This window comes from Tachyglossus aculeatus, chromosome 2 (assembly GCF_015852505.1).
Source record: "Tachyglossus aculeatus isolate mTacAcu1 chromosome 2, mTacAcu1.pri, whole genome shotgun sequence".
Taxonomy (NCBI): domain Eukaryota; kingdom Metazoa; phylum Chordata; class Mammalia; order Monotremata; family Tachyglossidae; genus Tachyglossus; species Tachyglossus aculeatus.
In genome coordinates this window covers 142896178-142923891 of record NC_052067.1, presented here as the reverse complement: position 1 = coordinate 142923891, position 27714 = coordinate 142896178, and the positions used below count along the sequence as shown (strand labels likewise).

At 44.4% G+C, this 27714-nt stretch overlaps 1 protein-coding gene across 1 annotated transcript in view; it reads left to right on the top strand.

The window, feature by feature from the left end:
• TMTC1 (transmembrane O-mannosyltransferase targeting cadherins 1) overlaps window positions 1–27714 on the top strand; it is a 412328-nt gene that overhangs the window by 296225 nt on the left and 88389 nt on the right. The window contains exon 12 of the mRNA XM_038765197.1: window positions 26307–26450. Within this exon, the coding sequence (XP_038621125.1) occupies window positions 26307–26450 (144 nt within the window). The remainder of the gene's footprint in view (window positions 1–26306; window positions 26451–27714) is intronic.

The following is a 27714-nucleotide window of genomic DNA, read 5'->3' as shown; positions in this document are numbered from 1 at the left end:
CCATTTTACAGTTGAGGTAACTGAGGCACAGAGTAGCTAAATGACTTGCCCAAGATCACCCAGCAGATGTGGCAGAGCTGGGATTAGAACCCAGGTCTTCTGAATCTCAGGTCCCTCCTCCTTCCACTGGCCCATCTCCTCCAAGAAGCCTTCCCAGACTAAGCCCCACCTCTCCTCATCTCCCACTCCCTTCTGCATCATCTTGACTTGCTCCCTTTGCTCTTCCCCTCCTGCCCACCCCCACAGCACTTATGTATTTATCTGTCATTTTATTTATTTGTATTTATGTCTGTCTCTCCACCTCCAGTCTGTAAACTCACTGTCGGCAGGGAATGTATTTGTTTATTGTTTTATTGTTCTCTCCCAAGCGCTTAGTCAGTGCCCTGTACACAGTAAGCGCTCAATAAATATAATTTAATGAGTGAACGAATGCTTCTCAAATGGGAAACATTCTTGTTTTAATAACTGTCAAGGTACATTAAAAGTGGTGACATTCAGTCAGCGATTGTTACTACCACTCCTTGAAATGGGGTAATGCAATAATTAAGATATCTGTTAAATCAGTAAATTAGTCAATTGTATTTATTAAGCGCTTACTGTGTGCAGAACATTGTATTAAGTGCTTGAATAATAATAATAATAATGGTACTTGTTGTGATCAATAATAATAATGATAATGATGGTATATGTTAAGCACTTACTATGTGCCAAGCATTGTTCTAAACTCTGGGGTAGATACAGGTAATCAGGTTGTCCCCTGAGGGACTCACAGTCTTAATCCCCATTTTGCAGGTGAGTAACTGAGGCACAGAGAAGTGAAGTGGCTTGCCCAAGGTCACACAGCAGACAAGGGGCTGAACAGAGATTAGAATTCACATCCTCTGACTCTCAAGCCCATGATCTTTCCACTAAGCCAATTTGCTTTTCATCAGGTTGGGCACAGTCCCTGTCCCACATGGAGTTCCTGCCCTTAATCCCTATTTTGCAGCTGAGGTAACTGAGGCACAGAGAAATTCACTCAATTGTATTTATTGAGCGCTTATTGTGTGCAAAGCACTGTACTAAGGTCTTGGGAGAGTAACAATATAACATCAGACACATTTCCTGCTCGCAATGAGCTCACAGTCTAGACGGGGAAGTGAGCTGCCCAAAGTCACAAGTCACATTTTCCCTTCACCTCCCTGGGGCCCACTGACTCCACAGGCCAACCCAAAACATCCCATCGAGCCTTTTTTTAAAATCGTGTTTGTTAAACGCTTACTACATGCCAGGCACTGTACTAAGCGCTGGGGTGGGTACAAGCAAAGCAGTTTGGACACAGTCCCTGTCCCATATGGGGTTCACAGTCTTAATCCCCATTTTACTGTTGAGGGAACTGAGGCACAGAGAAGTCAAGTGACTTGCCCAGGGTCACACAACAGGTAAGTGGCAGAGCTGGGATTAGGACACAGGTCCTTCTGTCTCCCAGGCCTTTGTTTTACCCACTAGACCACACTACCACTCATTTACTATGCGCCAAGCACTGTACTAAGCACTGGGGATGGATATGACTAGCTCTCTTTCCCCCTTCAAAGCCCTACTGAGAACTCACCTCTTCCAGAAGGCCTTCCCAGACTGAACCCCCCGTTCCCCTGCTCCTCCTCCCCTCCCCATCGCCTCGACTCCCTCCCTCTGTCTGCCCCCTTCCCCCCCACAGCACTTGTGTATGTTTGTACATATTTATCATTCTATTTATTTTATTAACGCTGTGTATGTATCTATAATTCTATGTATCTATTTTGGTGCTATTGATGCCTGTCTACTCATTTTGTTTTGTTGTCTGTCTCCCCCTTCTAGACTGTTAGCCCACTGTTCACAGATTGTCTATCTGTTGCCGAATTAGACTTTCCAAGCGCTTAGTACAGTGCTCTGCACAGAGTAAGCACTCAATAAATACGATTGAATGAAGGAATGAATGAATATAACTGGGTCCCACATGGAGTTCACAGTCTAAGGAGGAGGGAGAATGGATATTGAGTCCTCATTTACCAGATGAGGTAACTCAGACACAGAGCAGCATGGCTTAGTTGCAATAACACTGGTTGGAGAGTCAGAGGTTGTGGGTTCTAATCCCAGCTCTGCCACTCATCTGCTGTGTGACCTTGGGCAAGTCACTTCACTTCTCTGGGCCTCCGATATTGTTATTTGTTAGTTATTTGTTGCCGAATTGTACTTCCCAAGTGCTTAGTACAGTTCTCTGCACATAGTAAGCTCTCAATAAATGATTGAATGAATGAATGAAAGTTACCTCATCTGTAAAATGGAGATTGAGACTGTGAGCCCCATGTGGGACAGGGACTGTGTCCAACCTGGCTATCTTGTAGCTACCCCAGCGCTTAGTACAGTGCCTGGTGTTCATTCGTTCATTCAATCGCATTTATTGAGCACTTACTGTGTGCAGAGAACTGTACTAAGCGCTTGGGAATTACAAGTCAGCAACCTATAGAGACGGTCCCTACCCAACAACGGGCTCACAGTCTAGAAGTTTGAGCCCCTTCCTTCCTCTCCCCTTCGTCCCCTTCTCCATCCCCCCCATCTTACCTCCTTCCCTTCCCCACAGCACCTGTATATATGTATATATGTTTGTACATATTTATTACTCTATTTATTTATTTATTTTACTTGTACATATCTATTCTATTTATTTTATTTTGTTAGTATGTTTGGTTTTGTTCTCCATCTCCCCCTTTTAGACTGTGAACCCACTGTTGGGTAGGGACTGTCTCTGTATGTTGCCAACTTGTACTTCCCAAGCACTTAGTACAGTGCTCTGCACACAGCAAGCGCTCAATAAATATGATTGATTGATTGATTGATTGATTCTAGAGCACTTTACTAAGCGCTTGGGAAGTACAAGTCAGCAACATATAGAGGCGGTCCCTACCCAACAACGGGCTCACAGTCTAGAAGGGGGAGACAGACAACAAAACAAAACATGTAGACAGGTGTCAAAGCCGTTAGAATAAATAGAACTATAGCTATATGCACATCATTAACAAAGCAAATAGAATAGTAAATATGTGCAAGTAAAATAGAGTAATAAATCTGTACAAATATATGCACTTAAAACACCATTATTATTATTAATTATTATTATTATTATTATTATGGTCACACAGCAGACAAGTGCAGTGTTGGGATTAGAACCCAGGTCCTTCTGACTTTCAGGCCTGGGCAGGTCAGGTCTATACTGTAGGCTGTGCTTGTAGCTCATTAAGTTAGAAGAGGTTCCTGATGAACTGGATCAACTGGATTCCAGCTTCCAGATTCCCCGCTGGCATCTTCAAGCCCGGCATCATTTGCCTGTCCCCCAACCCTGCTCTGCCCTCACAGTGATGGGAAAAGGGAGAGACGAAGTACCTCCAACTCTGACACGGCTGACACAGTGTTGGGCTCAAAACCAACAGAAGAATAATAATGATGGTATTTAAGCGCTTACTATGTGCCAGACACTGTACTAAACACTGGGGTGGATAATAATAATGATGGTATTTGTTAAGCGCTTACTATGCGCAAAGCAAGCGCAAGCGCACTAAGCGCTTGCGCTTGCTTTGCGCATAGTAAGCGCTTAGTGCGCTTAGTACAGTGCTCTGCACACAGTAAGCGCTCAATAAATACAATTGAATGAATGAAAGCACTGTTCTAAGCACTGGGGGGATACAAGGTGATCAGGTTGTCCCACGTGGGGCTCACAGTCTTAATCCCCATTTTACAGATGAGGGAACTGAGGCACAGAGAAGTGAAGTGACTTGCCCCAGATCACACAGCTGACAATTGGCAGAGCTGGGATCAAATTGGACCCAGTCCCTGTCCCATATGGGGCTCACCCTCTCAATCCCCATTCTCCAATGAGGTAACTGAGGCCCAGAGAAATGAAGTGACTTTCCCAAGGTTACACAGCAGACGGTAGAGCTGGGATTGGAACCCATGACCTTCCGACCCCAGGCCTGTTCTTTATCCACTAACAATAATAATTGTGATATTTGTTAAGCAGTTAACCATATACGGTGCTGAACTAAGCACTGGGGTGGATACGAGCAAATCTGGTTCGACACGGTCCCTGTCCCACATGGGGCTCACAGTCTCAATCCCCATTTTCCAGATGAGGTAACTGAGGCACAGAGAGGGGAAACGACTTGCCCAAGGTCACACAGCAGACAAGTGGCAAAGCTGGGATTAGAACCCATGACCTTCTGACCCCCGAGGCTCTTCTGTATCCATTAGACCATGTTGATGAAGCTGACTGTGAGGCCGATTTGACTTAGAAATTGGCAGAGTCCTTGCCCCGCTCTCTCTCACACTGATCCCCCCACTCCGTTTCCCCCATCCTGCTGTTTCCAGCCTGGCAACTCTCAATTACTCTCTCCACTTTTGATACCTTTTTGAAGGCCCATCTCCTCCAAGAGGCCTTCCCTGACTAAGCTCTCCTTTCCTCTTCTCCCACTCCCTTCTGCGTCACCCTGACTCGCTCCCTTTATTCATCCCCCGTCCCAGCCCCACACCACTTATGTCCAGATCTGCCATTTATTCATTTCTACTACCGTCTGTCTCCCCTCCGGACTCTAAGTTCCTTCTGGGCAGGGATCGTATCTGTTATATGGTTCTATTGTACTCTCATTCATTCATTCAGTCGTATTTATTGAGCGCTTACTGTGTGCAGAGCACTGTACTAAGTGCTTGGGAAGTACAAATGGGCAACAGATAGAGACGGTCCCTACCCAACAACGGGTTCACAGTCTAGAAGGGGGAGACAGACAACAAAACAAAACAAGTAGACAGGTGTCAGTACCATCAGAAAAAAAAATAATAATAATGATGGCATTTGTTAAGCGCTTACTAAGTGCAAAGCACTGTTCTAATAGAATTATAACTATATATACATCATTAATAAAGTAAATAGAGTAATAAATATATACAAAAATAGAATAATAAATATGTACAAATATATACAAGTGCTGTGGGGAAGGGGAAGGGGGTAAGGCGGTGGGGGGGCGGAGAGAGGGGAGGAGGCGGAGGAGAGGAGAGCTCTCCCAAGTGCTTAGTACTTAGTACAGTAAGCGCTCAATAAATACATCCTACAGGTGGCAAACAGTGGAGTAAGAAAGGAACGATGGGCACACATAATGAGGGAGGAATTGACAGTCTGCAGAGATTTTTGAGTCAACATTCTAGCATTTCATCACCACAGGTTATCACTTTTAATAACTGTGGTATTTGTTAAGGCCTCAATATGTGCCAAGCACATTCTAAGAGCTGGGGCAGTTAAAAGGTTACCAGTTTGGCCACAGTCCCTGTCCCAAATGGGGCTGACAGTCCAGGTAGGACAGAGGAGGATTTAATCCCCATTTTGCAGATAAGGAAACTGAGGCACAGAGAAGTGAAGTGACTTGCCCAAGGTCACGCAGTAGACAAGTGGTTGGCTGGGATTAGAACCCAGGTCCTCTGATGCCTGGACCCATGCTCTTCCCATTAGGCCACACTGCTTCTCTTTTTGGATGAAAATTATATGTACATATATACACACACACATAAATATGTGTATCTATATATATATATAGTGTATACATATATATAGATACACGTATATATGATGTATGTCCGCTGTGTGGCTGTGGGCAAATCACTTTGCTTCTCTGGGCCTCAGTTATCTCATCTACGAAATGGAGACTGTAAGCCCCATGTGGGACAAGGATTATGTCCATCTTGATTTGCTCGTATCTACCCAGGGCTTAGTAAAGTGCCTGGCCCATAGTAAGTGCTTAACAAATACCATCATTAGTATTAGTAAATAATAATAATGGCATTTATTAAGCGCTTACTATGTGCAAAGCACTGTTCTAAGCACTGGGAAGGTTACAAGGTGATCAGGTTGTCCCACGTGGGGCACACAGTCTTAATCCCTATTTTACAGATAAGGTCACTGAGGCCCAGAGAAGTTAAGTGACTTGCTCAGAGTCACACAGCTGACAATTGGCGGAGCCGGGATTTGAACCCATGACCTCTGACTCCTGAGCCCGGGCTCTTTCCATTGAGCCACGCTGCTTCTCTAATTCTTCTCTATTATTATCTTATATACATATAGTTGTATATATGCCTGTACATTTATTTAAAGGTCAGTGCTGGAGGGTTAACTGCATTTCAGGACCTCACGATGCAGTTAATTCACCAACATAAAAGCAAGACTCATCATATCGCCCCTCCACTGGGTTGGAACATGGGAGGATTATTAAACAGCTGTTGAGGAGGGAGTGGAAACTGACATCTCCTAAAAAGCTGTGGCTTAGGAACAAATGTAGGAAAGTCTGTGGTAGAGCCGGAGATGGATGTGAAAACGTCACCAGACAGGCCAGCCTTTGAGGCCAGCTTGGGGAAGTCGAACAGGGAGGTTGGAAGAAGATTGGGGCACAAAGAAGAGGAAATGAAAAGGATTCCAGACATCATCATCAGAGTGGCATTTTTTTAGCACTTACTGTGTGCAGAATACAGCACTGCAGAGTGGCTAGAGCCCGAGCCTGAGAGTCAGAAGGTCATGGCTTCTAATGCCGGCTCTGCCACTTGTCGGCTGTGTGACCCTGGGCAAATCGCTTCACTTCTCTGGGCCTCAGTTACCTCATCTGGAAAATGGGGATCGAGCCCCTGTGAGCCCCACAGGGGACAGGGACCGTGTATAACCTGATTTGCTTGGGTCCACCACAGCACTTAGTATAGTGCCTGGCACATAGTAAGCACTTAACAAATGCCATAATTATTATTATACTTATTATCATTGTTATTATATGTTCTAAGCCCCCCTCTCAGGAGCACCTGGAGAGTTTTCAGTCCTCTACCAGTCTCGGCTAAGGGAGGGAGAGTCAAGCAGAGGCCTGTCCATTCCATTTTGGCCAGTGGCTAGCGAGTGGCAGGCAATTTGCTACGTCAAAACTCCCCCGTGTTGGGCAGAGGTGGCACGGGAGAGAGTCGAGGGCGGAGACTCATGTTGACTGCACGGAAAGAGGCAGTGATCAACCACTTCTGGATTATGACCAAGAAAACACTCTGAATCCACTACCAGAACGATCACAGATGGAGGTGGGGCATTCTGGGAGAGATGTGTCCGTGGAGTCACTACGGGTCGGAGTCGACTCGACGGCATAAGACAAAATGTTCTAAGCTCTTGGGAAAGTAAAACTGAGTTGGCAGATGCAGTTCTCATGTGCCACAAAAAGCGACGTGGCCGAAACATAAGAGGCTGAGCTTGGGAGTCAGAGGACCTGGCTTCTAATAATGATGGCATTTATTAAGTGCTTACTATGTGCAAAGCACTGTTCTAAGCACCGGGGAGGTTACAAGGTGATCAGGTTGTCCCACAGTGGGGGCTCACAGTCTTAATCCCTATTTTACAGATGAGGTAACTGAGGCACAGAGAAGTGAAGTGACTTGCCCAAAGTCACACAGCTAATTGGCGGAGGTGGGATATGAACCCACGACCTGTGACTCCAAAGCCCGCGCTCTTTCCACTGAGCCATGCTGCTTCTCTAAGCTCTAAGCTTCTAATGCCAGCTCTGCCTCTTGACTGCCGTGTGATATTGGGCAAGTCAATATTGGACAAGTCGCTTCGCTTCTCTGGGCCTCCGTTTCTTCATCTGCAAAAGGGGATTAATTTTCTGTACTCCCTCCTACATAAATCTTTGAGCCTTATGAGGTACAGGGACTGTGTCTAACCTGATGTGCTTGTATCGACCGCAGGGTTTAGCAGGGTGTTTGGCACAGAGTAAGCGCTTAACAAATACAATTATTATTATTTTGGTAACAAAGGCAACAGTGAAACAAGGGGCTACCTTTATGTAGAAGGGATTGCTGGTCACATATTTGGCTTATCAGCCTCACTCACAATGGCAGAAATTCACCATAAATAATCATCATCATGCTCTTGTGTCCTCTAGACACACACACACACCCACGCACACCAAACCCCATGAACCAGAGATTTTCATATTTCCTAATCTCTTCCGTAATCTTTCCTTCTTTCCCTTTTTTCCTGTTTTCCTCCTTCCCTTCTTAGCCAGTTCTGTTTCCCATGATTTTCTTGTGTACTGCCCTTCAATCAATCAATCAATCAATCAGTGGTATTTATTAAGCACTTACTACGAGCAGAGCACTGTACTAAGTGCCTGGGAGAGAAGCAGCGTGGCTCAGTAGAAAGAGCATGGGCTTGGGAGTCAGAGGTCATGGGCTCTAATCCCTGCTCTGCTACTTGTCAGCTGTGTGACTTTGGACAAGTCACTTAACTTCTCTGTGCCTTAGTTACCTCATCTGTAAAATGGGGTTTAAGACTGTGAGCCCCATGTGGGACAACCTGATCACCTTATATCCCCCCAGCACTTAGAACAGAATAGAGAACCTTAATATTCATTCAATCGTATTTATTGAGTGCTTACTGTGTGCAGAGCACTGTACTAAGCACTTGGGAAGTACAAGTTGGCCACATATAGAGATGGTCCCTACCCAACAGTGGGCTCACAGTCTAGAAGGAACCTTAATAATAATAATGGCATTTATTAAGCGCTTACTATGTGCAAAGCACTGTTCTAAGCACTGAGGGAGATACAAGATGATCAGGTTGTCCCACGTGGGGCTCACAGTCTTAATCCCCATTTTACAGATGAGGTAACTGAGGCTTAGAGAAGTTAAGTGACTTGCCTAAGGTCACACAGCAGACATGTGGCGGAGCCGGGATTCAAACCCATGACCTCTGACTCCAAAGCCCGTGCTCTTTCCACTGAGCCACGCTGCTTCTCTATATAGTTCCTTCTAGACTGTAAGCCCAATGTAGGCAGGGAATGTGTCCACCAACTCTGCTGCATTGTACTTTCCCAAGCGTTTAGTACAGTACTCTGCACATAGCACACAGTCTAGAACTACATCTTCTAGACTGTGAGCCCATTGTTGGGTAGAGACCGTCACTATATGTTGCCGACTTGTACTTCCCAAGCGCGTAGTACAGTGCTCTGCACACGGTAAGTGCTCAATAAATACGATTGAATGAATGAATGAATAGTAAGTGTTCAGTAAATATCATGGATTCATGGATTGATTGGAGTGGGGTGGGTCACCTCCACTAAGTCCAAAATATAGATAAAGACTGTGAGCCCCATGTGAGACATGGACTATGTCCCACCTGATTACCTAGTATCTACCCCAGAACTTAGTACAGTGCTTGACGCATAGTAAGTCGTCAACACCCCCCATCCCCCCGCCTTACCTCCTTCACCTCCCCACAGCATCTGTATATATATTCATTCCATCGTATTTATTGATATATGTTTGTACATATTTATTACTGTATTTATTTATTTTACTTGTACATATTTATACTATTTATTTTATTCTGTTAATATGTTTTGTTTTGTTGTCTGTCTCCCCCTTCTAGACTGTGAGCCCGCTGTTGGGTAGGGACCGTCTCTATATGTTGTCAACTTATACTTCCCAAGCGCTTAGTACGGTGCTCTGCACACAGTAAGCGCTCAATAAATACGATTAAGAAGAAAGAGGTCCTTAACAAATGCCATCATCGTCATCATCAGCATCAACATAAGTAGTTTCCAGTGAATCAATAGTATTCATTACTCAATCGATCTGTGGCATTTATTGAGTGTTTACTGTGCGCAGAGCTCTGAGGGAGTTGACAAACACATTTTCCGCCCAAAAGGAGTCTAGAGGGGGACTCTGACATTAAAATAAATTAGGGAGCTGTACACAAGGGCTGTGGCGCTGGAGGTGAGGTGATTATCAGGTGTCCAAAGGGCACAGATGGAATGCACAGGCGACATAGAAGGGAGGGGAACAAGGGGCAAGGAGATTTTTATCAGGGAAGGGCTTTTGGAGGAGATGAGACTTTAACAAGACTTTGAAGGTGGGGAATGTGATGCTCTGTCGCATCATCATCATCATCATCATGTCATATTTATTGAGCGCTTACTGTGTACAGAGCACTGTACTAAGCGCTTGGGAAGTACAAGTTGGCAACATATAGAGACAGTCCCTACCCAACAGTGGGCTCACAGTCTAAAAGGGGGAGACAGAGAACAAAACCAAACATACTAACAAAATAAAATAAATAGAATAGATATGTACAAGGAAAATAAATAAATAAATAAATAGAGTAACAAATATGTACAAACATATATACATATATACAGGTGCTGTGGGGAAGGGAAGGAGGTAAGATGTGGGGTGGAGAGGGGGATGAGGGGGAGAGGAAGGAAGGGGCTCAGTGTGAGAAGGCCTCCTGGAGGAGGTGAGCTCTCAGCAGGGCCTTGAAAAGAGGAAGAGAGCTAGCTTGGCGGAGGGGCAGAGGGAGGGCATTCCGGGCCCGGGGGAGGACATGGGCCGGGGGTCGATGGTGGGACAGGGGAGAACAAGGCACAGTGAGGAGATTAGCGGCAGAGGAGCAGAGGGTGCGGGCTGGGCTGGAGAAGGACAGAAGGGAGGTGAGGTAGGAGGGGGCGAGGTGATGGACAGCCTTGAAGCCCAGGGTGAGGAGTTTCTGCCTGATGCGCAGATTGATTGATAGCCACTGGAGATTTTTGAGGAGGGGAGTAACATGCCCAGAGCGTTTCTGGACAAAGACAATCCGGGCAGCAGCATGAAGTATGGATATAAAGGGGGACGGATTCCAGGTGAGAGGCAGGATGTAGGCGCTACAGATTAGAGAGAACCCTATCACTCAAAGTCCAAGATTTCATGCTTAGTTTTCAGAATGTTAAAAAGTTGTAAGAACCTCGCTTGGCTGAACGCTCCTTGAGAGCAGGAATCGTGCCTAAACATCAATCCATCACATTTATTGAGTGCTTACTGTGTGCAGAACACTGTATTAAGTGCTTGGGAGAGCGCAATACAACAATATAATAGACACATTTCTTGACAACAACAAGCTTACGGTCTAGAGGGGGAGACAGGGATTAATAAAAATGAATAAATTACAGATAATAATAATAACCAGAATTGTGGTATTTTTTTGAGTGCTTACTATGTGGCAGGTACTGCATTAAGTGTTGGAGTAGATATAAGCTAATCAGGTTGGAGAGATTCCTGTCCCACGTGGGACTAACAGTCTTCATTCCCATTTTACAGATGAGGTAATGGAGGCACAGAGAAGTAAAGTGACTTGCCTGCAGTCACACAGCAGACAAGTGGCAGAGGCAGGATTAGAATCCAGGGCCCTCTGACTCCCAAGCCCGGGCTCTGTCCACTAAACCATGCTTTTAAAGCACATATTCAATCCATCACTACATCCTGTCGGTCCCACCTTCACAATATCGCTAAAATCTGCCCTTTCCTCTCCATCCAAACTGCTATCCCACTAATACGAAGCAGCGTGGCTCGGTGGAAAGAGCACGGGCTTGGGAGTCAGAGGTCATGGGTTCTAATCCCGGCTCCCCAACGTGTCTGCTGTGTGACCTTGGGCAAGTCACTTAACTTCTCTGAGTCTCAGTTACCTCATCTGTAAAATGGGGATTAAGACTGTGAGCCCCACGTGGAACAATGTGATCACCTTGTATTCCCCCCCAGCGCCTAGAACAGTGCTTTGCAAATAGTAAGTGACATGTTTTCAACAAAGCTTTGCAGGGGGGAAGAGTAATTGTCTGTCGGATAGGAGCTTCTAGTCTAGTCTTTTAAGCTGTGAGCCCACTGTTGGGTAGGGACCGTCTCTATATGTTGCCAACTTGTACTTCCCAAGCGCTTAGTACAGTGCTCTGCACACAGTAAGTGCTCAATAAATACGATTGATTGATTGATTGATTGTTGGGAGTTGGGGGGGCTGGGATGTTCTAGGCCAGAGGCAGGATGAGGGAGAGAGGTTTGTGACAGTGATAGACAGCGTCAAGGTACACTGAGTAGGTTAGCAATAGAGGAGCAAAGTAGGAGGCCTTCCGAGACTGAGTCCCCCCATTCCTCTCCTCCTCCCCATCCCCCCCCCGCCCTACCTCCTTCCCCTCCCCACAGCACCAGTATATATGTTTGTACAGATTTATTACTCTATTTTACTTGTACATATTTCCTATTCTATTTATTTTATTTTGTTAATATGTTTTGTTTTGTTGTCTGTCTCCCCCTTCTAGACTGTGAGCCCGCTGTTGGCTAGGGACCATCTCTATATGTTGCCAATTTGTACTTCCCAAGCACTTAGTACAGTGCTCTGCACACATTAAGCGCTCAATAAATACAATTGAATGAATGTCCGGGCTGACCTGTAATAGGAGGGCAGCGAAGGGGGGAAGCATGGCCTGAACATTTCTGTAGAAAAATGATCGGGGCAGCAGAGTGAAGTATGGACCGGAGTGGGGAGAGACAGGAGACAAGGAGGTCAGGAAGAAGGCTTATACAGTAATCAAGATGGGATAGGTTAAGTGCCTGAATTAACGTGGTAACAAGTCTTCTGAAATGTGGTGTTGGAGAAGGCTTTTGCGAATACCATGGACTGCCCAAAAAACAAATAAATGGATTTTGGAGCAAATTAAATCAAAGTGGTCTTTGCAAGGCCAAATGACAGCATATTTTGGACACAAAATCAGAAGGACTGATTCTCTGGAGAAAACAGTAATGCTAGGAAAAATCCAGGGAAAACGTGGAAGAGGCAGTCCAGCAGCTAGATGGATAGAGACTGTGGCAATGATAACGGAAGAACCTTTAAATAGGTTGCGGATTATGGCAGAGGATGGGACGTTCTGGAGAAAGTACATTCATGGGCCTCTGTTATCTCATCTGCAAAATGGAGATGAAGACTGTGAGCCCCACGAAGGACAACCTGATAATCTTGTATCTACCCCAGTGCTTAGAACAGTGCATGGCACATAGTAAGCACTTAGCAAATACCAACAGCACTATTATTATTATTATCATAAGTTTGAATAGAGCGAAAAGGGAGGATTTTAGCACCTTTGTGAATGTCCCACTGTTGGGTAGGGTCCGTCTCTATATGTTGCCAACTTGTACTTCCCAAGCGCTTAGTACAGTGCTCTGCACACAGTAAACGCTCAATAAATACGATTGAATGAATGAATGAATGAATGTCAACCCAACAGGATTTATTGAATATATAGGTTGAATGAGAAAGAGAAGTCAATGATAATGCCAAGGTGATGGGCTTGTGAGACAGAAAGGATCGCGGTGCTGTCTACAGTGATGGGAAAGTCAGGGTCAGGGCAGGGTTTGTGTGGGAAGAGAAGGAGCTCTGTTTTGACATGTTAAAAACCCAGGTGATGGCAGGAATTTTAAGTAAAGATATCGTGAAAGCAGGAGGAGATGCAAAACTACAGAGAGGGAGAGAGATTGTACTGTAGAGTCCAAAAAGAAAATCGAGTTTCAGCAACAAAGTACAGGAGGCTTTTTATTGCAATATTTAATACAGATCTCTATGGGCGAGAACAGACACAGTCTGTTGCCATAAAAGCGGGCTCAGCCTCATCACTGCAAGGTAGGAGAGGGAGCTATTTATAGTCCGTGGTGGGCGTTGTGTTCCTTCACACCAATAACAGAATCTGATCAAGTGTGGCCAAAGTTTTCTTCACTGACAACAAGGTGAGGCTGAAATTGGCCGCAGGGAAATAGTTATGGCTTAAGCATGACTTAGGGAAACAGGGTGGATTACTGCCAAATGGAGGCTGAAAACAAAATGGAGTAAGTCAGTTTATAAGGTACGATGCTCTGTGCCGAGTAAGCGCTCCAGAAATAATAATAATAATAATGATGGTATTTGTTAAGTGCTTACTATGTGCCAAGCACTGTTCCAAGTGCTGGGATACCACTGGTTGATTGATTTATTGACCAAAGTGCCCGGTTGGTGTAACTGAGGAAGAGTCCTGGGTAGTATTTCTGGCATTTAGGCAGCACGATGTTGCAAGTAATAATAAGAATAATGATGGCATTTATTAAGCACTTACTACATGCAAAGCACTGTTTTAAGCACTGGGGAGGTTACAAGATGATCAGCTTGTCCCCCAGGAAGCAGCGTGGCTCGGTGGAAAGATCACAGGCTTTGGAGTCAGAGGTCATGGGTTCAAATCCCGGCTCCGCCACCTGTCAGCTGTGTGACTTTGGGTAAGTCACTTAACTTCTCTGTGCCTCAGTTACCTCATCTGTAAAATGGGGATTAAGGCTATGAGCCCTCGGTGGGACAACCTGGTCACCGTGTAACCTCCCCAGCACTTAGAACAGTGCTTTGCACATAGTAAGTGCTTAATAAATGTCATTATTATTATTATTATTACTTAACTTCTCTGTGTCTGTTACCTCATCTGTAAAATGGGGATTAATCAATCAATCAATCAATCGTATTTATTGAGCGCTTACTGTGTGCAGAGCACTATACTAAGTGCTTGGGAAGTACAAGTTGGCAACATATAGAGACAGTCCCTACCCAACAGTGGGCTCACAGTCTAAAAGGGGGAGACTAAGACTATAAGTACTATGACGTGACCCCCCGAAACGTTATTATAACACAGTGGCTCTGCCCATGACACCATCTCCTATCATAGACTACGGGCAAGGAAAGATGGCATCATGGAAATATATTTCAGCCGTCCAATAGACACTTGGGAATCAAGGGGAAAATAACTAGCAGGCACCGGAAGCAGCACCCATTGTGCAAATCTACAGTTTGGGATTTTTCCAGTCTCAATCGCTTCTCAAGAATTTCAGCTCTCCGTGTTTCCTTTTCGGGAAAGAGAAGGAGGGGAGGAATTTTTACAGCAGAAACGAAATGTCTGACCTCCAATAAATGCATCCAAGAAAACGAGAATGGGAAGAAATAAATCAGGGCGTGTATGCTTCGAAAGGAAGTTACCCGTGGAACAATGGGAAAATTACTTCAACAGTGAAACTTATACAACCCCTTGACTTTTGAATAACTTGCATAAAGTTAGAATGACGTAGCTTGGGAGTAAGGCATAAAATGAAACCAGTGATTGTACGATTAGCCTCCTCTGTGCTTTCTGTAGGTTGTGACAGATCGCCCTTCAGGCTCAGAATGTCGGATTGTTCTCTCAATCCGAAGGCCTTAGGTTTGAAACGTCAGTGTATATTTTGGAGGAATCCCTTGCAGGACAAGTTTTTGAATATCCAATTGGTATCGCCATCATTCCTTTCTCACCTGCTAAACCACTCAATCCGTCTAATTGATTGAGTGCTTATTTTTTGCTGAACACAGCGCTAAATGCTTGGGAAAACACTCTTTCCCTGGGGCAAACCCGCCCAATTCTCCCCTCTCCTAAAGAAATCCTTATGCCCCCACTGCACTCTAGAGTTGTTCCTCTAGAGTATAAGCTCCTTGTGGGCAGGGAACATGTCTACAAACTGTTCTATTGCACTCTGCCCAATGCTCAGTCCAGGGCTCTGCACCCCCCCCAGTAAGCTCTCAATAAATTTGATTGATTGATTAATTGCACTATTCTGGAACTCCCTCCCCCTTCATATCTGACAGACTCTCACTTAACTTCTCTGTGCCTCAGCTACCTCATCTGGAAAATGGGGATTCAGGGACTATGTCCAACCTGGTTTTCTAGATCCCTATTATTATAAGCCTGGGAGTCGTAGGACCTGGATTCTGATTCTGCCTCTTGCCTGCTGTGAGACCTGGGCCAAGTCACTTCACTTCTTTGGGCTCAGTTTCCTCACCAGATTCAATAACCGTTCTCCCTCCTACCTAGAATGTGAACCCCATGTGGGACCTGAGAGCACGGGCTTTGGAGTCAGAGGTCATGGGTTCAAATCCTGACTCCACCAGCTGTCAGCTGTGTGACTTTGGGCAAGTGACTTCACTTCGCTGTGCCTCAGTTACCTCATCTGTAAAATGGGGATTAAGACTGTGAGCCCCGCATGGCACATAGTAAGCACTTAATAAATGCCATTATTATTATTATTATTATTATTATTATTATAACAGTGCTGTGCACACTGTAAGCATTCAATAAGTACGACTGAGTGATTGATCCAGCAGAAACTCCTGATCATGGACTAAAAGCTCTCAATCAGCCCTTCCCCTCCTACTCATCCACTCTCTTCCAATCCATCCTATCTTGTGCTGTTCCTTCCTGGGAAGCTAACGCCTCACTATGTCTTGTTCCCATCTCTCCCACACCCTCCCCCATCCCTGAAATTCCCTCTTTCATAGCTGACAGAGACTGTTAATTTGTCATGGGCAGGAAATGTCAGTGTTTTTCGTTGTATTGTACTTTCCTAAGCACTTAGTACTGTTCATTCATTAGTACAGTGCTGTGCACACAGTGAGCGCTCAATAAATACGATTGAATGAATGACTGAACAGCTTTTCCCAATTAATCCTCTTCAATGAGGACTTCCCCAATTAATCTCTAATGTACTCACATTATGTACACTCCCACCCTGCTCTCTCAGCCCTCCCACACAACCTAAGCACTTCTCGCCTCAACAGTCACATAGAATCTATATGCATATTTTATCAACTCTTTTACTTCTTCCTAACTGTAGCGTAACCTGTCTCCCATGGATTCTAAAATCCTTGAGGACGGGGATTATATTTACTAATTCTCCTGTAATCTTCCACATTCTTAAATAGATCATTCTGCAGATAGTAGGCACTCAAATGCTGTTGATCGACTGATTGATTTGTTTCACTTCTCCATTTGAATTGTGTTTCCTCATATCAAAGAAGTAGACATATTTGAATTAACTAGGACAATTAAAACTATTCCACTTGCTGATTTTCCCCAATAATAATAACGGCATTTATTAAGTGCTTACTATATGCAAAGCACTGTTCTAAGCACTGAGAAGGTTACAAGGTGATCAGGTTGTCCCACGGGGGGCTCACAGTCTTAATTCCCATTTTACAGATGAGGTAACTGAGGTCCAGAGAAGTGAAGTGACTTGCCCAAAATCACAGAGCTGACAATAGGCTGAGCCGGGACTTGAACCCATGACCTCTGACTCCAAAGCCCATGCTCTTTCCACTGAGCCTCGCTGCTTCTCTGGTGAGCGTGATTGCCAAAATGATAAGCAGCCTTTAAGAACACCTGACTTGAAGCCCTTTCTAATATTTCACTAGGGTGTGCAGGCCTCCAATACATCCCAGGCCAAAGGCATAATTTGATCTAGCTTTTTTCTTTTGCAGCCTCTGTTCATTCATTCATTCATTCACACATTCAATGGTATTTATTGAGAGCTTACTGTGTGCTGAACTCTACACTAAGCGCTCGGGAGAGTACAACAGAATAATAAACAGACCCATTCCTTGCCCACATGAGCTTACAGTCTAGAGGCAGGGGGAGACAGACATACGTATTTACATATTTTGTACATCTTGTACATATTTACTATTCTATTTATTTTGTTAATGATGTGCATATGATGTGAGAAGCAGCGTGGCTCGGTGGAAAGAGCCCGAGCTTGGGAGTCAGAGGTCACGGGTTCCAATCCCGGCTCCCCCACATGTCTGCTGTGTGATCTTGGGCAAGTCACAACTTCTCTGAGCCTCAGTTCCCTCATCTGTAAAATGGGGATTAAGACTGCGAGCCCCACGTGGGACAACCTGATCGCCTCGTATCCCCGCCAGTGCTTAGAACAGTGCATTGCACATAAGAAGCACTTAACAAATACCATCATTATCGTATAGCTTTAATTCTATTTGTTCTGACAATTTTGACACCTGTCTACATGTTTTGTTTTGTTGTCTGTCACCCCCTTCTAGACTTTGAGCCCATTGTTGGGTAAGGACCGTCTCTATATGTTGCTGACTTGTAATTCCCAAGCGCTTAGTACAGTGCTCTGCACACAGTAAGCGCTCAATAAATTGGATTGAACGAATTCTCCCTCTAAACTATAAGCTCGTTGTGGGCAGGACATGTATCTATTTATTCAAGTATTGGACTCTCCAAAGTGCTTATTCCAGTGCTCCATGCCCAGTAAGTGCGCAGTAAATGCCATTGAATGAATAAATGAATGAATCTCTTAATTTGGGATCCATTGTCCACATCCTGCCTCTGGCCTGGAATCCCTCCCTCTTCATATCTGATAGACCACCACTCTCCCCCACTTCAAAGCCTTATTAAAATCACATCTCATCCAAGAGGCCCTCCCAAACTAAGCCCTCAATTCCCCTATTCCCCCTCCTTTCTCTGTCACCTGTGCACTTGGATTTCTACTCTTTAGGCATTTGATATTCACCTCACCCTCAGCCCCGCAGAATTTATGTACATATTCATAATTCATGGTAACGTCCTGTCTCCCCCTCTAGACCTTAAGTTCCTGGTGGGCAGGGAATGTGTCTACCAACTCTTGTTGTTGTCTTTTTTTAATGGTATTTGTTACTATGTGCTGGGCACTGTACTAAGCGCTGGGGTAGATACAAGCGAATCAACCAAGTCCCATGGGGCTTTTTGAGAAAAATCCATCCCCAAGTAATATAAACAGACATTTAATTAAAATGAAACTCAAAGTGTGTTTGGGCTTGCCTGGCAAATAGCCTGAAAATTGTATTTTAAAAGAAAACACCTAGAATTGGAAAAAAGCCAAAGCCTATGTCCCACAGGAGGTTCACAGTCTTAATTCCCATTTTACAGATGAGGTAACTGAGGCACAGAGAATTTAAATAAATTGCCCAAGAAGCCACAGCAGACAGGTGGTAGAGCTGGGATTAGAACTTTCCACTGAGTTATTCTGCTTCCAACTTTGTTGTATTGTGCCCTCCCAAGTACTTAGTACAGTTCTCTGGACCTGTGATTGATTGATTACTAAACTGAATATTTCCTAGGCCTTTCCTCTCATTTTTTCCAGCTTAGGAAACATGGCTTAGTGCATGGAGCATGAGCCTGGGAATCTGAAGGACCTGAGTACTAACCCTGGCCCTTCCACTTGTCTGTTGTGTGACCTTGGGCAAGTTGCTTCACTTCTCTGTGCCACAGTTGCTTCATCTGTAAAATGGGGATTAAGACTGTGAGCCCTTTGTGGGACAGGGACTCTGTCCAACCTGATTAGCTTGTATCTACCCCAGCGCTTAGAACAGTGCTTGACACATAGTAAGCGCGTAACAAATCCCATCATCATCATCATAAGGATAGGGAAAGAGAGAAGGGAGTCTTTCTTTTCTACTTTGCTACTTCAGTTCCAGGAAAGATCTTTAATTCCATATGAGCCCATTAAATATTGTGACATGAGAAAGGCTTGTCAAACCCTAAGTGGTTTGCATGAAAAGAATTAAATTTTTGGTGGAGTATAGATTATTTCTAGGACAACTATTTCCTCCCTTTCCCCTCACCTCTACCTTTCAGCTCCCAAACCCTAGCTCCAAATTCCCACCCACACACTGAGGAGAGAAGAAGAGCTTTCTTCTATCCCAGAAGAGAAGGAGATAGCAAATATAATCCCCCACCTTTAAAATCGAGACAGTAAGCACAACAAAATGGTCCTCCATTTTCTGAGCGACTGAAAAGATCGGGTAGGGTTTAACGTCAAACGACTCAAGAGTCGGGAATCCACTGCACTGGATTATTTCAGTGTAGCTTTTTGTTCATTTGCAGTGGCACTTTCAAAGCCAGGGAGGAGGATGATTGCTAACAAGAGTTTTGCAGAGCATATACCTGTAAGAGTTAAGGACAAGATGTGCTTAAATTTATTTTGACAATTATTGTCGCAAGAGAGGTCTTTTGAATTATTCATTCCCCAAGGGACCAAGTCCCATGTGGCTTTTTGAGAAAAATCCACCCCCAACTAATATAAGCAGACATTTAATTAAAATGAAACTCAAAGTGTGTTTGGGCTCGCATGGCAAATAGCCTGAAAATTGTATTTTAAAAGAAAACACCTAGAATTGGAAAAAGGACAAAAAAGGTGATTTCTTTTCCTGATCTGGTTGTTGAAGAATTCCTTAATGAGATTTGGTTTTATTCCATAAATAATTCAGTACTTTCATCCTAATCAGATACACAGCATGAGAAGGTATTTGCTAGCACACTATTTCCATTGCCAGAGACCAAAAAAAAAATGTATGTATTATCCAGATGAAAAGCTGAGCGGGCCAAAAAATCTGTAAATGACTTTAAATACCAACTACCTCAATTATTTAAGGTGATTCATTGCAGCAAAAATCTGTACTCAGTGCAGAATGCAAAATCTGTATTCCTACAACCACCTAGTACAGTGCTGTGCACACAGTAAGCACTCAAAAAATACGATTGAGTGATTGATTGCTCTTAAAACAGTCGGACATAAAGTAATCTAAGCTTTGTGATTAGCCGTCATGATCTTGAGCACAGTGTTTTTGTAAATATCATGTCTCAGTAGTAGATAGAGTTTTCTCTCCCATCCTTGCCCCGCTTAAGCAATACAATAAAAGTTTTATTGAGCTCTTACTATGTGCACCTGGACGAGGAATTAAAAGAGAATTAATAACTGTAATCTGTGCCCACAGAAACATATGACCATGCATGGGTTAGGGGGTCTTTTTGCAGTCCCTGAATAAAGATCCAATTTTTGCATTTGAAGGAGCGTGACTCCATGGAAAGAAAAGGGCCTTGAGAGTCAGAGGTCATGGGTTCTAATCCCGTCTCTGCCACTTGTCAGCTGTGTGACTTTGAGCAAGTTACTTCACTTCTCTGAGCCTCAGTTACCTCATCTGTAAAATGGGGATTAAGACTGTGAGCCCCATGTGGGACAACTTGATCATCTTGTATCCCCCCCAGTGCTTAGAACAGTGCTTTGTACATAGTAAGCGCTTAACAAATGTCATCATCATTATTATTATTATTAGTGGATAGAGCACAGGCCTGGGAGTTGGAAAGTCATGAGTTCTAATCCCGGCTCCGCCACTTGTCTTCTGTGGGACCTTGGGAAAGTCACTTTACTTCTCTGTGCCTCAGTTCCCTCATCTGTAAAGTGGGTACTGAGACTGTGAGCCCCATGTGGGACAGGGACTGTGTCCAACCTGATTTTCTCGTATCTACTGCAGCGCTTAGAATAGAGTGTGGCACATAATAAGCGCTTAACAAATACCACAATTATTATTGTTATGAAAGCCTGTCCTTCACAGCATCATCTAATGGAGATAGCCTGTGCCTGGAAGTCAGAAGACTTGGGTTCTAATCCCGGCTTGCTTGCTGTGTGACGATGGGCAAGTCAATTTACTTCTCTGGTCCTCCGTTTCATCAACTGTAAAATGGGGAAACCCCCGTTCTCCCTCCTCCTTGGGCTGTGAGTCCCATCCTGGACAGGGATGTGTCCAACCTAATAAATTCGTACCTACCTCAGTTCTTAGAACAGTGTATGACACGTGGCCTAGGGGATAGAGTATGGGCTTGAGAGTCAGAAGGATCTGGGTTCTAATCCCGGCTCTGTGCCTCAGTTTCCTCATCTGTAAAAGTGGGGATTAAGACCATGTGGGTCAGGGACTGTGTCCAACCCGATTGTCTTGTATTTCATCATCATCATCATCATCAATCGTATTTATTGAGCGCTTACTGTGTGCAGAGCACTGTACTAAGCGCTTGGGAAGTACAAGTTGGCAACATATAGAGACAGTCCCTACCCAACAGTGGGCTCACACTCTAAAAGGGGGAGACAGAGAACAAAACCAAACATACTAACAAAATAAAATAAATAGAATAGATATGTACAAGTAAAATAAATAAATGAATAAATAGAGTAACAAATATGTACAAACATATATGCATATATACAGGTGCTGTGGGGAAGGGAAGGAGGTAAGATGGGGGGGACCCCAGCTCTTAGAACAGTGCCTGGCACATAGTAAGCACTTGACAAATACCCCAATTATTATTACTGTTTCAGGGAAAGTGCTTAACGGATAACATAAAAAAGGCACTTGACTTCTCTGTGACTTAGTTTCCTTGTCTATAAAATGGAGATAAATATCTGTTCTCCCTCCTACTTAGGCTGGGAGCTCAATGAGGAACAGGGACCGAGTCTGACCTGATTGTCAGTCAGTCAGTCAGTCAATTGTATTTATTGAGCGCTTACCGTGTGCAGAGCACTGTACTCGCAGTCTTAATCCCCATTCTACAGATGAGGGAACTGAGGCACAGAGAAGTTAAGTGCCTTTCCCAAAGTCACACAGCTGACATGTGGCGGGGATTAGAACCCACAACCTCCGAATCCCAAGCCCAGGCTCTTACCACTAAGCCACACTGCTTCCTGAAACCCCTTCCCTCCTCTCACCTCTGCTGGCTCAGCTATAGAGTAAACATGGCAATGGGCCCAGCAGAAAAGTATTTACTAGCTCTGGGGCCAAGTCCCTTCCACCCCTGAAACTTTCCGCTGCAACCTTCCATCCTCTATCTGCTTCCTCCTGCTCCTGCTAATGGCCTCAGCAGGGAGTTGGGAGAACTGGAAAGGAAAAGAGAGGAAAATCCCAGCTCCAGAGGGTAATAATGACGATAGCATTTATTAAGCGCTTCCTATGTGCAAAGCACTGTTGAGGATACAAGATGATCAGGTTGTCCCACGTGGGGCTCACAGTCTTAATCCCCATTTTACAGATGAGGGAACTGAGGCACAGAGAAGTTAAGTGACTTGCCCAAAGTCACACAGCTGACAATTGGCGGAGCGGGGATTTGAACCCATGACCTCTGACTCCCAAGCCCGGACTCTTTCCACTGAGCCATGCTGCTTCTCCACACTGTTCTAAGAGCTCCTCCACTTGCCTGCTGTGTGACTTTGGGAAAGTCACAACTTCTCTGTGCTTCATTCATTCAGTCTGTCTCCCCCTTCTAGACTCTGAGCCCGTTGTCGGGTAGGGACCGTCTCTATATGTTGCCGACTTGTCCTTCCCAAGCGCTTAGTCCAGTGCTCTGCACACAGTAAGCGCTCAATAAATACGATTGAATGAATGACAGCCTGTGTCCAACCTGATTTGCTTGTATCCACCGTAGTTCTTGGCTCATAGTAAGCTCTTAATATTTATTACTCTATTTATTTATTTTATTTGTACATATTCATTCCATTTATTTTATTTTGTTAATATGTTTTGTTTTGTTCTCTGTCTCCCCCTTCTAGACTGAGCCCGCTGTTGGGTAGGGACCATCTCTGTTGCCGACTTGTATTTCCCAAGCGCTTAGTACAGTGCTCTGCACACAGTAAGCGCTCAGTAAATACGATTGAATGAATGAATGAATTCAGTCGTACGTACTGAGCACTTACTAGGCATAAAGCACTGTGCTAAGCGCTTGGGGGGGAACGTACAGAGCAATAACAAACAGAAATATCTGTAAACTGGGGATTGAGACTGTGAGCCCCATGTGGGACGGGGGCTGTGTCCAACATGATTAGCTTGTCTACCCCAGCGCTTAGTACAGGGCCTGGCACATAGTAAGCGTTTAGCAAATACCTTAGAAAAATAGAGCAGTCACAAGAGAAATGCGTCTTCTTGCATAAGGTTGGGTCAAACCCCCAACTCTCCAAGTACTTGGCAGGCTTAAATCCTGTTTTCATAACTTGGCAATTGTCTGAGTGTATCTATATTTGAAAAGATGCCACATGGCCTCATGGAAGACAGAGATTGAAGATACCTATTAAATAATCATATTGGTCCTCGGTAAATTTACTGGCAACAAGGAAATAAGGTAGCGGTGATGCTTTGTTTTCTTTTGGTTTTCTAGTAAAGATGTAATATATATCCTGTATATATGTATATATGTTTGTACATATTTTTTACTCTATTTATTTATTTATTTATTTTATTTGTACATATCTATTCTATTTATTTTATTTTGTTAGTATGTTTGGTTTTGTTCTCTGTCTCCCCCTTTTAGACTGTGAGCCCACTGTTGGGTAGGGACTGTCGCTATATGTTGCCAATTTGTACTTCCCAATCGCTTAGTACAGTGCTCTGCACATAGTAAGCGCTCAATAAATACGATTGATGATGATGATGATGTAAGATAATAGGGCCTGCTAAATTGGTGCATCAAAATTTACTGACGCAGCTAGATTTCTCTTTCATTAGCTCCATATGGGACAAAGAGCTGAAAACGTTGCTGCGGGAAGCAGTGTGACATAGTGGAAAGAGCATAGGCCCTGGAGTCAGAGGACCTGAGTTCTAATCCTACCCTTGCCACTCGTCCACTGGGTAACCTGGGGAAAATCAGTCACTTCTCTGTGCCTCAAATACCTCCATCTGTAAAATGGGGATTAAAATTGTGATTTCTATGGTGCCCTTGGGCCTGGGAGTCAGAAGGACCTGGGTTCTAAACCCCCCTCTGCCACTTGTCTGCTGTGTGACCTTGGACAAGTCACTTCACTTCTCGGGGCCTCAGTTCCCTCATCTGGAAAATGGGGATTAACACTGTGAACCCCATGTGGGACAAGGACTGTGTCCTACTTAATTACCTTGTATGATGATGATGGTATTTGTTAAACACTTCCTATGTGCAAAGCACTGTTAATAATAATAATGATGATGATGGCATTTATTAAGCGCTTCCTATGTGCAAAGCACTGTTCTAAGCGATGGGGAGGTTACAAGGTGATCAGGTTGTCCCACAGGGGGCCTCACAGTATTAATCCCCATTTTACAGTTGAGGTAACTGAGGCACAGAGAAGTTAAGGGCCTTACCCAAAGTCACACAGCTGGCATTTGGCAGAGCTGAGATTTGAACCCATGACCTCTGTCTCCAAGGCCCGGGCTCTTTCCACTGAGCCACGCTGCTTCTCCACCCTGTTCTAAAAGCTGGGGGGATACAAGGTGATCAGGTTGTCCCACTTGGAGCTTACAGTCTTAATCCCTATTTTACAGATGAGGGAACGGAGGCACAGAGAAGTTAAGTGACTTGCCCAAAGTCGCACAGCTGACAAGTGGCAGAGGCGGGATTTGAACCCATGACCTCTGACTCCAAAGCCCAGGCTCTTCCACCGAGCCACGCTGCTTCTTCTTCTTGTATCAACCCCAGTGCTTAGAACAGTGCCTGGTACTTAGTAAACGCTTAACAAATAACATTTTTTTAAAAATGGGGCATGGACTGTGTCCAATCTGATTATCTTGTATCTACCCCAGCGCTTAGTACAATGCCTGGCACGTGCTAAACACTTAAGAAATACAGGAATAAAAAGGTAGCATAAACTCTCCTTTCCTCTACTCCTGTTCCTTTTGTGGGTTGACCTTGGATTTTTTCCCTCTTTTCACTCCCACCCTCAGCCCCACAGCACTTATATACCTATCTGGCATTTATTTCAATGTCTGTCTCCCCTCTATCAATCAATCATTCAATCAATTAGTGGCATTTATTGAACACTTACTGTGTGGAGAGCACTGTACTAAATGCTTCGGAGAGTACTGTAAGCTCCTTGTAAGCAGAGAACGTTTCTACCAATTCTGTTATATTGTTCTCTTCCAAGCACTTAGTACAGTGTGAGAAGCAGTGTGGCTTAGTGGAAAGGGCACAGTCTTGGGAGTCAGAGGTTGTGGGTTCTGATCCTGGCTCCGCCACTTGCCTGCTGTGTGACTCTGGGCAAGTCACTTAACTTCTCTGTGCTTCAGTTACCTCATCTGTAAAATGGGGATTGACTGTGAGCCCCACGTGGGACAACATGATAACCTTGTATCTCCCCCAGTGCTTAGAACAGTGCTTAGCACATAGTAAGCACTTAACAAATACAATCATTATTATTATTATTGTTACAGTGCCCTGCACACAATAAGAGCTCAAAAAATGGCACTGATTGATTGATTTTCAGTAGTTGCGTGAGAAGACTGCCATGGGAATGGAATTGATTTGGATGGTAGCCACATCTACATTAGGTTGATTGTATAGCAAGTTGCCAAATCTTGGTCAAAGATATGGGCAGATCTATTTTAGTCTGCATTTTCCATGCCAAGCTGCTCTAAATGAAAAGAGAATGAAAAAGTCAGGTTGGAGCCCAGTCTAGTGTTTGGTTTTGGTGGGAAGATGAGGAGGGACTGTGACAGTTTTTGGCTTGGTGTGTTGGTTTGGGCACAATGAAGCAGCATGGTCTAGTCGCTAGAGCCCTGGCCTGGGAATCAGAAGGACCTGGGTTCTAATCCCAGCTCTGTCACTTGTCTGCTGTGTGACCTAGGGTGAGTCCCGTCACTTCTCTGGTCCTCATTTCCCTTATCTGAAAAATGGGGATTAAGATTATGAGCCCCGTATGGGACTGGTACTGAGTCCAACCCGATTTGCTTGTATCCACCCCAGAGTTTAGTACAGTCCCTGACAAATAATAAGCACTTCGCAAATACCATTATTATTATTAAAACTAAGACTTGACGTTTCTTCCCTTCTCAGACTTTACCCTCGCCATGCAAGCGCTCTGAACAATCTTGGGACACTGACCAAAGACACAGCAGAAGCAAAGAAATACTACCGGCAGGCCCTCCAGATAAATCCCCAGCACAACAGAGCTCTCTTCAACCTTGGAAATCTACTCAAGTAAGTGGAACATTCTCTCTCATTGTTCTCCTCCAAGAAGCCTTCCCTGACTAAGCCCTCCTCTCCTTCCACTCCCTTTTAGCAATAATAATGATAACGGTATTTGTTAACTGCTTACTTTGTGCCAAGCACTGTTCTAATCACTGGGGTAGATATAAGGTAATCAGGTCCACGTGGGGCTCACGGTTTTAATACACATTCTACAGATGAGGTAACTGAGGCACAGAGATGTTAAATGGCTTGCCCAAGGTTACACAGCAGACAAGTGGTGAAACCAGGATTAGATAGAACCCACGTCCTCTGACTCCCAAGCTTGAGCTCTTGTCACTAAGCCACTTTGCCTTCTGTGCCGCTCTTATTTGCTCCTTCGTTCATCCTCCCTCCCATCCCCAGAGCACGTATGTATATATCTGTGTATATATCAGTCATTTATTCATTTATTTACCTATTTATATTCACGTCTGTCTTCCCCACTAGACTGTGAGCTCGTTGTGGGCAGGAATGACTTGACACCAGTCCGCATGTTTTGTTTTGTTGTCTGTCTCCCCCTTCTAGACTGTGAGCCTGTTGTTGGGTAGGGACCGTCTCTATATGTTGCCAACTTGTACTTCCCAAGCGCTTAGTACAGTGCTGTGCACACAGTAAGTGCTCAATAAATATGATTGAATGAATGAATGAATGAATGTATCTGTTTATTGTTCTATTGTACTCTCCCAAGTGCTTACTATAGTGCTCTGCACGCAGTAAGCGCTCAATAAATACGATTGAATGAATGAATCTGGTGATTAATGGTGATTAATGGTGATTAATGATTAATGAATATGGTGCTTAACAAGCACCATAAAGAAGAGATTCCTCTTCCATTCAGCCTGCTGTTGGGTAGGGACCATTCATTCATTCATTCATTCAATCGTATTTATTGAGCGCTTACTGTGTGCAGAGCACTGTACTGAGCGCTTGGGAAGTACAAGTTGGCAACATATAGAGACGGCTCCCTCTCCTAGACTGTGAGCCCACTGTTGGATAGGGACCATCTCTATATGTTGCCAACTTGGACTTCCCAAGCGCTTAGTATAGTGCTCTGCACACAGTAAGCGCTCAATAAATACGATTGAATGAATGAATGAATGAATGAATGGTCCCTACCCAACAGCGGGCTGAATGGAAGAGGAATCTCTTTTTTATGGTGCTTGTTAAGCGCTTACTATGTGGCAGGCACTGTACTAAGTGCTGAGGTAAATACAAGATAATCAGGTTGTCCCAC